At 45.5% G+C, this 11,841-nt stretch overlaps 1 protein-coding gene across 3 annotated transcripts in view; it reads right to left on the reverse strand.

Moving 5' to 3' along the window:
* The window catches only part of Spin (lysolipid transporter protein spinster), a 67,252-nt gene extending 55,411 nt beyond the window's left edge, over positions 1 to 11,841 (reverse strand). For all 3 annotated transcript variants that reach the window (XM_077679179.1, XM_077679180.1, XM_077679178.1), the window contains exons 1-2: positions 11,381 to 11,841; positions 600 to 799 (exon numbers count right to left, since the gene is read on the reverse strand). In XM_077679179.1, coding sequence (XP_077535305.1) covers positions 600 to 799; positions 11,381 to 11,615 — 435 coding nt within the window. In that variant the 5' untranslated portion in view covers positions 11,616 to 11,841. The remainder of the gene's footprint in view (positions 1 to 599; positions 800 to 11,380) is intronic.

The raw sequence follows: 11,841 nt of genomic DNA on the forward strand, positions 1-11,841 counted from the left end.
CCGAAGTTTTCTAGCCTCGCTCATGGCATCGATCGTCCGAGTAAAAGGCAGTGCACGAAAGCCAACGTACGGAATGGGTTCCCACAAAAGCACATCAAGCGCCTCAAGAAAATAAAACCTTTCTCGTGGTGAGAATCGAACCTGGGCCCCTCGTGTTATGAAACCGACACCTATTCAACTGCACCAATTTCCAACACGCTCAAAGCAGCCTCGCTTTAGGTTGTACGAGTGACAGCTTCGCATTTCAACCATCCTTATCTTAAAAAAAGGGGGGGCTTTGATTTTGTTCCAATATTTCTTGTCCTCTTCTCAATTAAAAAAACATTGTCCGGGGGGCTGGAATTCAGTTGAGCGAGTTACCTAGTTCTTTCAAATGAAACAACACCGTAATTTGTCCCAAAGACCTTTTTTAAACGGCCCATAACTGGAAGAGGAAAATCCCAAAAGAGGAAAAAAGCAAGCTCTAGCCCCATCGCAAGCATTCCAGTTGGAAAAATCTAGGATTGCCGCTCTGTCAAGTTATGAAGATTGTGCAAGCCGCTGATGCTGTAGCGGAATGCCAGCAACTTGGGAGACACGACGGCCCGCCCGCAGCGTACCTTCGGCGGGATGGACCCAAGCAGGGTGGTGGCGCTCCAGAAGACGATGCCGGCGGCCATGATGATCTTGCGGCTGTACCGGTCGCCCAGGAAGCCGAAAACGGGCGCCGCCACCATGTAGGTCACCACAAACACCGTCTGCAGCAGCCCACCCTCCGAGTTCTTCAGGTCGTAGTGCTTGATCACATCGTCCAGCACCCCTGCACCACGCGCACACGGTCACCAGGGGATTCACTGTGCTCAACCACCCTGAAATTGCTTGCCATTCCTGTCCACGCCAAAAACTAACAGGTACACGAATGATGCAAACAAACGTGGTTTGCGCTGCCGGTGCAGGTCCGCAACCCCCCTGGGGGCCTGTTCTAAAATTCTTGTGGGGCCGTGTTAAAGGAGTACTGACACGAAATTTCAAAGCTCTGATAACTACGCAAAAAGCTTCCTTTGTACATAAAAACACCCCCTCGGAAGTTCAAACCGTAACCGTTGTGCAGAAGATATTTTAAATCAATATTCTAATCCTTGCGCGCACAAGAAAGCTCATCCGTGCTATTGAGCAAGCTCATGACGTCACCTGCGCTTCGACCCAAACAACCAACGTCAGGGCTCCCTTGACGTATTATGGCCGCCGCGGCGCTGTTGGCACGCACTTTTCCGCCATGTGCGTCACGTCACAGTTTTTGGGACTAACGTCCTGTGCAACTACGGCCGATCAAGGCGGCCTGGTGCGCACACACGCTCCTAACGGCATCGGCTGTGGTGCAACAAGAACAGGCACGTCAAATGAGCGTTCCTATCATGGCGGCTGCCTCGCTGTTTCGCTTCACCAAAATTGACACAAACATATGGAGCTGTAAGTCATTATTAATGCTGCGTTCAACAATCTAATGTGCCATTCTACGATTAGTGAAATCGTAGGCAGCTATAGCCGCGAAAAAAATGCAACACAAAAATTTCGCGTCACTACTCCTTTAACGAAATTCCTTTGATATTTCTGTCCCCATTTTTCCCTCATTTTTTTTTTTGCTTCAACAAGGTGATCATTTTTTTAGTGGTAATACACACGCACATAATATCTGTATCGCAAACGACAATATAAGGAAAGCATGTCACTGGAAAATGAACCCCCCGAACACATATAGCAATAAAACAACACTTCATTTCCCATTTTGTTTTTGTCGGTGAGCTTCCTCTGTACAGCAATAAAAAATGGTGGGAAAGTGCCTGTGCATGACCTTGCACGTACTCGGCTGCATAGTTTCAGTGCAAGCTTGAAGCTCACAGCGAACGGTGTCAGACTTCAATCAAAGCACACATCAACCCCAGCTGTGGGCTCACATACTGCACAAACATGTAGACTCATGTGAGCACAACTATAAAACAATTCAAAAGCGTATGATTCGAAAAAACATTAGTTGGGGAGGTTGCAACACTCGATCTTGGTTCTTCAAAGAAACAAAACAACAGAAACATAAAGAGAAAAAATTAAAACCGTTCCACTCAATGCGAAAGCTGTTGGAAGTGCAGAGCAATGATTCGCCGCAATGGGTTGCGTTACCCGCTCCCTCCTACCACCCATCACGCTCTTCGCCGCCCTGTCTCACTCCTCTCTTGATGAATGGACCGGAGGTTTGTCCAATGCAATTCAAATTTCCCGCCTTTGCAGTGCTCACACGCCCGCTGCCTGAAACTGCGCCAGCAGGAGTTCTGTTCTTTTTGTGCTTGCTTTTCCTCCCACACGTGGACATGGCTACGTTATTGCCACAGACTTGCCGATATATCGGCAAGTACAAGGAAGTAACTGATGAGGAAGTAACTCACTAAATGCACATAATGTACCCACAAGACAAAGAAAAAAACGTGCTGAGCTTGCTGCGTCCGCACCACGTCTGTTTTGATTTCCCGCACTGTGACAGTGGCAGCCACTTATTGGTCGGCTTGTAGTCACCTCACAGCAAACACTGCATTTTGCGTCCTTTTGCAAAGAGGCTGGTGGTGGTGTGCGGAGTTTTTGTGGCTTTTAATTTCATATTTTTAATATGGTCATGAGACGTATCGTAAAAATTTTACCCGCAACTTGCTTGCCTTTTCTGTGCTCAAATGTTTTTTGGCGAAAAATTTACCCCGCGTAAATTGAACGCACCCCTAAATTTGCATCAATTTAAAAAAAAAAAAAGTGCAATCATTACGCGAGTAAATACGGTACTTTCCGTTCTGACAAAATGGCGGGGAACGGAACAAAAAGAAAAACAACCAAGATGATGACAGGTAGCAAAGGGTGGTTAAAGATGGCTGCTGCATGCAAAGATGCGCTGCATAGAGCGCGCTAAGGGTTGCAGGAAACATAAAAAGAGAACACACCCCTGGTTGCGCACCAACCCAACACTACTTGAGAAGGGCTACTGCAGTAAAATGTATCTATCGTCGGGATAGTTGGTGCATGGCAGTTGAAAGAGTGAATTTAGAACTCTTTCTATCAGTTGAGAAGGGCTTGTGCCACCACAGAAGTCTCGTTTTGCAGCAAAATTCAGTACATTTTTGCAGATCCTTATCTCCATCAGTGTTGATGAAACGTTACCCAGACTGGCAACTTGTAAATTGTACACTGGTACACTGCAAATCGTAGATGTTAGCTTGCCAAAAGGGAAGTTGACCTAGTTTTTGAATAGTGTTAGGGCTCTAGCCTTACTCAGAAGGGGATGCGGGGCAAAAAGCAATTCCCCACATGAGAACGCATTTTCAGATTCCTGCTGTGTCGGGGTTCCTCATCTGATACTAAACATTTCTGCGAAGCCTTGTAATTGTCTGCAGTGCGGAAAAGAAGAAAACTAATCTTTCTGCTGCAAAGGTGGCCTGTGCATGCTGCTGAAAACCACACACATGGCTTTGAAGGCACATCCCCAGAGCGAGGAAAAGGCTCCACAGGGAGCTGGTACTGTAGCCAACTGATTTCTCGGACCTGGAGGGGAACGAAAAATAGTCCGAATAAAAGAGCAGTGCGACTCCTATGGAAGAACGGGCGGTTCCTCGGGAAAGTCCAAAATGACCAGCAAGTCCGAACTTTCAAAGTCCGAAAAAACGGACGGCTTCTGTAGTGCCTTTGTCAGAACAGACAGTTTGTTTCTCGTGCTTCCAACACCCTTAAGCCCTCTGTTGAGAGTGCTGCAGAGTGAAAACGTTGGCTGGAGAACACAAACTGAGTCGTTCAACGCTCTTTCAACGAAAGGAAGATCAGTTTGCTTCCTTTACAACTGTGGAGATAGCAGCCACCTTGAGCAGTGACAGTCCCAGGCACATTGAAAGAGTGCTCGAGATGCTGGTCTCGGAAGATGGGCTCCAGACAAGGAAGCCTGTACCACAGGCACCTACAGCACGGATCTCTCAAGAGCACTTGACCTATCGTATTTTCCGGTGTATAAGTCACAGTTTTTTTTCTGAAATTTTCGTTGGTGCGGCTTATCCACCGGTGCGACTTATGAATGAAATAAATTTGGTACGTGGCAGCTGCATGTGATCCATGCTCGAAAAGGTGCCTGTGTGCTGCATGATGTCAGCGCACGTTAAGAGACACAGCTGTATGGTCTGAACGAATGAATTATTTGATGGCGAGTCGGAGGAAGTAGGCTTCGATGGTTTTGCCTAAACGCCATCTGTGTGTATCAATAAGCCATTTTTGAGAAGTTTGTTGTCTAGACTTTGGACGGTATATGCACATGTCTAGCACTGCTGACCGGGGGATGCGTTCAGAGGCGGCAGCCGCCGCAACCATGTACTTTCGCTGAGCTTTCTAACGAACTGAGTTTACCTGATTAACAAGTGCGTTTTGTACACCAGTGGGTCTTACACACCGGTGCGACTTGTTTATGCTTTTTTTTTTTTCGGAAAAAGTGCTGTTTTGTGCAAAAGTGCGACTAGACCGGAAAACACGGTACATGCGAGCAGAAAAAACCAGGCTTGGGCAGGAAGCAATCGCCAGTGAGCCGCATAGAGGTGCGAAAGAAGATGCAGGATACGGCGCAGGGGCCTTCAGTTAATCAATCATTAACACCTCACGAATTAAACGACACGCTTTCAAGTCTCTGAATCGCTTCTTCACAGTTCGCATGTTTTGGCCAGCTTGAAACCTCTAGAAGAACAGTTGTTTTTATATAGCAAGGCCAAAACTTGTTTTTACAGTGCTTTCTGCACTCAAGTTTTGTAAAGAACAAAATAAGGACTTATCGTTTCAATCTCTGCCTTCCTAGGGGTAAGCAAAAACTGATTTATTTGGCAAATTAAGAATAGACTGAGAAAACTAAGCGAATTTTCAAGGGATTATATATCCACAAGAAAAGGTGCAAACTTGTCATTAGTTGCACTTATCATGTTTTATAGGCTGTCCTGAGGCTGCACACAAAAATAAATTAGGTACACATTTTGTATTTTTTAAACAGTTTTCCTAAGCTGTCACTCTCATTTGCATATTGTTCTGCGTACAGCTTCATCCACAACTACACTACAACAACAACATTTTGTACGCATTCGAATGGCAATGATGTGAATCATCCCTGAAAATTAAATCAAAATTGGTCCACTGGATCAAAAGATAACCCTTCAGCATAGGACGTCCCCCTAACTAAAACAGGCCACGGAGTTAAATACCAGTTTGGTTTGCGAAAGAGACTACTTTACACTGACAACAATGGTACCAACATTCCCACAAGCTTCAAACAAATAATCTCGATATTCAGGAAGACAGATAAAGCAGTGGCAATTCCCCAGGACTTTCCAGCGAGTTCTCGACATTGTCACAGAATTTCGCTTGCGCAATTAGTGGTCGCCTACCAAATCCACTGCCAAGAAACATAACTGGGTGATTGTAGTGGGCCTCTAGTTACATTTGATCGTATCACTTGAATGCTAGTGTGCAGTTAATAACCATGTTTTTAGTGCTTCCATCTATTGGTAACCATGGAAAACTGGTAACCATGGTAAAACTGGTAACCATTGGTATTGGTAAAACTAATAACCACGTTTTCAGTGTTTCCGTCTATTGCATCACAACTCATGTCATGTAGCACAAAATACGAAAATTTTTAAATATTTCTTTCTGTTCATTTTTGGTACAAGAATGCATCTTTCATGGCTGGAATGGATCTTAGTGAGTTACCAAAGGCTTGTTCTTTCAAATTTAAAAGGGTTGTATTTTGTTTTCACGGCCCCTTAAACTAATGAGGCAATCATTCTTTTTCTTCAGTGTCAAATTAACTGAAAAGTTTGCCGGTATTGTTGGTTTACCTGATAAAAAGTTTTTGACCAGCAGGAAACAATAGGAAAAATTAATGCAAGATTATTACTCTTGTTCTGGTATCAATGAAGCTATAATGCATGGTGGTTATAAGTCTTCACAACTCGGGAACAGATCTCTCACAAATCGAAAAATTATTCACACGTACAAATCGAGGATTGTTAAGCTTGGTCATTTCTCCTCCTACGTTGTGCGACATTGCTGATAAGAAAAGGATGGGAGGAGGGGGAGGGGGGCACAATCAAAACTTTAAAACATGCGCAATTAAATTTGCAAACAATGTGCGTGAAAATGTTCAAACAACTGATAGGGAGCACTACTGCCTTGGCCTTCAAAAGGGCCACGAAAACAAAATACAAGCCTGTTTTATGTGAGGGTTAAGGTGTTTTATAGTGCCCCCAGCATATTTTCAGCAGCAGACGATGCTTTATTCAGTGAGAAATTGCACAATTTAGGCCAAAATTTCAGTTCTCCCTCGAAATCGTGTTTCGTGATGTGAGCGATGGCGTATCCAGGCCAGGTATTTGAAATGAATGTTAAGTATGTTGACTAGGGCTTCAGCAGACAACGAAACTTCTTTTGTTACTTCATTTACTGTCCATCCTCTAGATGGCGCCACAATACCTCTCAGGCCCGCTGTCCACACTCGTTTTGTTTTTTACTGGTTTTGCACCTCGCTTATTTTTGTTACGGTTGATAATAATCGTTTCTTGAAACATTGGGTATGCTTGGCAAACCTGGTCATGTAAGACAATGTCGCTTATGCAACTGGCCAGTGTCGTGTGAGACAACCCCTAGGTGGCAGACTGCTGTGCAACTGTAACAAGCACGGTGCGTGAAATATGCACTGCTGCTTCTATGTTTATGTGTGTATTTGTAACTTCCATTGTGCACCCACTATTCCCACTAATATAAAAAGAATATGCATTAAATTTAAGCGTAAATAGCTCATTTTGCAAGCTTATAAGCCCCACCTAACTTTCGTTGGCCTGTGCCGGCCTCAGCCAATTGCACGGCTGCCCGTAATACATCATAGGTTCTAGTGTGGGAAATGAGCTACACCCGGAAACAACTTAAGAACGGCAATGGAAATTGCCGCTGTGCCTCATCACCGCAGCCAAATGTTGCTCCGCGGGGTGCAATATGCTTATAAACGACTGCAGCGACGACAAACTACATGGGAAAAGGCAGATGATGTCCAGCATTCATAGCAATCGCCTTTCAAAACGCGCGCGCCCGTTGACTTCCGGGTAAGTCACTTAGGCGGACTATGATAGCGTACATGAGCTATAGTCGTTCTTAACTTGCTCCCGAGAACAGTAGTCGCATGCCATTCTCTTCTTTCCTAATTATATAGCTTATTTGAGTAAAGATAGCATTAAAAGTGATGTCAGTGTTATTATAACAAGACAATCTTTCAAATGAACTAAGCATGAATTTCATGGCCCCTTAAACACGTTACTCTGAAAGAAAAAAAAGAAAAAAAAAAGTGAAAGCAAGAAATTCCCACTTCATTAGGGCCAACTTTGTCATTAAACAAACAGCACAAAATGTGCGCCAGGATGAAACAGCCACTTGCCGTTAGTGCGTCCCTTTAAAGTCGAACCTACTAGCCTATTTTAAAAAGACTTCAAAAATACACAGGAACTAGCAAATATGTTTGTAATGGAATCTACATATTGCATGTTTCCCGCGTTGTAATGACACTAAAACCTCCTGATAACAAAGTTACAGAAAGGGAGCTGAAACTACTTCGCCCACTATTTGCTAGAACAGTGCTTAACACAAAGGGATATCATGATAACTCTTTTCCTCGTCAGCAGTTTACTAAAATATAACGCAACTACTACTACTGTATTCGTTAGATTTTCATACCCCATTTTGTTAAATTAACTCAGTTACAAAAAGAACAGCAGGAAACCAGGCTGCACTGCTCTTGTGCCATATGCCTGTGACAGTTTCAGGATCATATCAACCTAACTATGTGGGGCTGCACAACCTCACGCAAGACTGCTGATGCGAGAGATTGACAGGCGGGGAACACGCAGGACCTTTTTAATTAACAAGCAGTCACGCCCAACCAGCGTTGCTTCAGCAAACTCAGGTGCAGCTCATACGGGGCGAATTCCCCGCTTGAAGCGTGCTGTCAGCAATTCTTGCCAAGCCTCTTGCAATCTTCCTGCAGAGCAGCTCACGCAGGAAATACCCGCACCGTCGAGTTGCTTCACTCGAGATGAGCATCGCATGCCGAGGCATTTATCAGAGGAGACAGGAAAGACAGCTTCATGCGGAACTGCCTTCGATCTAGCATCCTTTCTGCTGTGAACAGGAAGGCCGGTCAAGGTTCGTACAGGATTCAGGGACAAGAATTCAAGGATATTCAAGACTTTCTCAAGGCCCTGCCAAGGCATTTTCAAGGGTGCAGGGGAGGAGCACGTGTACTAATTTTTTACTATACTCGGTGACAACTTAAGAATGGCACCGGAAGTTGCCGCTGTGCCTTATCACCGTAGCCGGATGTTTCTCCGCGCGGCGCAAGTAGGGCGTTACTGGGAATATTTTGAGCATGGCGTGAGCCGTTCCCATGATTTTTTTTCCTTCATGTGCTTATAAACGACTCCAGTGACGACAAACAAACTGCGTGAGACAAGGCAGACGATATCACGCATTCATAGCAAACCCCTTTCAAAACGCGCGCGCACTGACGTCACGGGTCCGGCGCTTTGGCGGAGTGATACACTACATGAGGTGGTGCCGTTCTCGAGTTGTAACCGAGTATAGTGTCTTCACACGCTAAACGTTTGCTTCTTTACTATCTTAAAAAATGACCTCAAGAAAAATCTCTCTGGAACAACTCCGCAATTTGGAGGTGGAAAAGTTTACCCCACCCACAGTAATACTGATGGAGCTTCACAAAAGCCATGCCATCTTACGCTCTTAATACGCAGTCTCAGATAGCGGGGAACATGACTTAATACCCCCTGCCATTCTCATACCCCAAATTTCTGTGTTCATTAAGGGGGGAGGATTGATGACTCTACTGGATGTGCCCACCACCATCACACCCATCAAAAGGAAGTGTGCTAGTAAAGTGTAGGAGCTACAAGCACTCTGTTCTCACATTCAGAGTTTTGCTTATCTGCGCTCATTTTTATTTCACCCAGGAGTGTCAGCATCATTCATATTCGAAACGTAGCGGGGCATACCTATGGCGGGCCAGCATGAGGGGAATAAATGCAAAATGAATAACAGGATGAGGCAATGCAGAAAGCAGCATAGAAGATTGCGGGGGGACCTATGCTAATTTCTGCGCCACCCAATGCAGGGATTTCATTCCCTACGAACCATTGTATAAAGCAGCACGCCTGTGCTCCGAAGCTCAATTTAAATTGTAAAAGCTGTATGAAGCTGCGCTACTGCACCCCAAGCTGGTTTTAAATTATAAAAGCATGCTTTGGATGGGGAGTGTCCGGGGCCACACTGGAATAAGCCACGAAAACCCGGTCACGTAATCAGGCCTCCTCTTTGTTACCCAAAGAAATCGAGGGTTTTCAAGGAGAAGGAAAAAATATCCACACTTTCAAAGAAGGCCCTTGAAAAGTCACTTTTCAATTTGAAGGTTTTTCAAGGTTTTTTCAAGGACCTGTGAGAACCCTGACGGTTTCCATCGATTAAAAAAAAAAAAAGAGTAACGTTTGCGAATGGTTAATTATGCGCTAAGAGAGGCTTACAAGCAACCACACATCGATGATTACTACTTTGTGAAAATCATGAAGTCCTGAATGTGGTGCCAAAGGCTCCCGATACGTGGCTGTAATTTTGGTAACACACACACAAGAACCAGCAAGAATCAATGCCAAATGAATTATCCTGGCATGCCTGTTTCAGGTAAACTTTAACGCGTACGTGCTTAACAAAAAGCACATGCTGGCCTCGAAAAAGTTAATGGCTGGCCTCTTTTTACGTGCGAAATCGCCCACGAGAGTAATTTTGACGCCAATAAATTGCAGGGCCAGCTGGCAAGCAAGGCCTGCGAGGAAATAAAAATTCAGCCTTTAGTACATACACTTAAAATTCACTTTCCCACACGTGAAACTCTGGAAAAAATGTTGCGTTAGGGTGTACAAGTAATGGATGGAACTTGGTTAAAACGAAGCACGATAACACACCATTCCCGCGCACAGCGGTAAAAGGTGCTGATCGGGTGAGCAATTGCCGGCATACCACGCAAGGCTAGGTCCACCCATCAATAAACATCACCACCATCAAGAACAGAAAGAAAGTAGTGCTTAAGCAAAATATTCTTAGCCTTCTATCACTTTTCTATCACTCAAACTTGTATCACGCTAACGGTCGAGATGGTCACACCTCTGAAACAGATGCATAACTTTCAGCCTCTGGTGCAATCAGCACAACATAGCTTAGTCTGCGCACACTGAAAGCAGTAATGCCCTACAGAAATTGGCCACACTTTTTGTAGTAGGTGAAACATGACAGTAACGGGAGGGATCGCGCACAATCAGTCCGATACGATGCTGGCACGATGCAAGAACAATGCAACCCCGTTTCCGGCCCTTCCCTTGTAAGTATGTCCGCGTGATTTACTGCCGACGATCGAATTGACTCGCAGCTGGCACACCAAAGCTAGGTGGAAATGGAACGCTTGTTTCCGATCCATTATGTTCAACACGAAACAAAGGCACGCAAGATGCGTGACTTCTCTCTGGTCTCTAACCATCCTCGGTAGAGTGACTCTTTTTTATTTATGTATTTATTTATTTCGGATCAGTGTCCGTGACTATATTACGCGCTGAGAAAAAAACTTTTACCGCAGTCACCGGAAGGTTATCCGTTTTATTATCGCGGCATGTATCGCACGGTCGGTTGCTACAAAACAGGCACGGCACAGCTACGGCCCTCGAAGTTGGCACCACGTGGTGATAACGCGACACAAGATAACAAGCGGACATTGAGCTAAGAACACGCGCGAGTAAATAAACGTGGAAGACAAGTTTACTACCCGACCACGTCGGACGTCCCTCGCCACTTTCCTAAACCAATTAAGAGGAGACAAACCGAGGGAAAAACTCAGCGCACTATGAAATGGAAGACGAATTGTCCTCGGAATATTTTTTTTTTTTTTTTCGAGTGCTTTAGCGTGAACGACGAATGTGATCCAGTTTGCAGCGGGCACACGAATTTTGGCGAGTCGTCCATTAAGTTCCTGATTGCATAGAGCCTGACTGAACAAGAGGACGAACTTCATTGATATCAGTTTTTTTTTTTTCTCACCGTTTTTTTTTTTTTCGGCAATGATCTTTTCAGCCTGAACGCTAGCTTCGGCGCGTGCAACTTGCTCACGATGGACGAAACCACAAGGCGGAACTAGATACATGCACGTGCCCTTAATTCGTTTCCTTACCAGTCTTTTTCGTCTCTTCGCTTGTGCACGCGGGAAGCCAAAAAAAAAGCATATTGAAAACTGCCATGTGCTCACCTGCCACGGTGTACCTGTCCATGTAGTTGATAAGGTTAATGAAGAACAGAATCGCGACGGACGCGTACTCGAAGAACCGGCGCGAACGCTCGGCCGCCACGGGGGAAGACGACGAAACTTCGGGCGGCAGCTCGTCGGCGGTCAGATCGCTCTCGTCCATCTCGGGCGGGACCATGGTCGGGTGCATTGGTACCTCCAAAGAGCCGACCGAGCCCCGAGATCGCAGCGGTAACATTCACGCAGGCTGCTACGCCGAAGTCACGCGCGCACCCGCGGCTATGTCAAAGCTGGCGCCATCGGAGTCGCGGGTTGCCGAAGACTCGGGCTCGCACGCTTCGCGAAGTTTGAACATCAACATAAACTTGGCCCACTTTTCGCGGCCATTCGGCACAAGTACACACACACGAAGACGACACCGTCACACCGTACAACGGGGATACGACGACGACGACGGAAGCATG

The sequence above is a fragment of the Haemaphysalis longicornis genome, unplaced genomic scaffold (genome assembly GCF_048455015.1).
Source record: "Haemaphysalis longicornis isolate Haplotype H1 unplaced genomic scaffold, Haemaphysalis longicornis Haplotype H1 scaffold_7, whole genome shotgun sequence".
Classification (NCBI taxonomy): Eukaryota; Metazoa; Arthropoda; class Arachnida; order Ixodida; family Ixodidae; genus Haemaphysalis; species Haemaphysalis longicornis.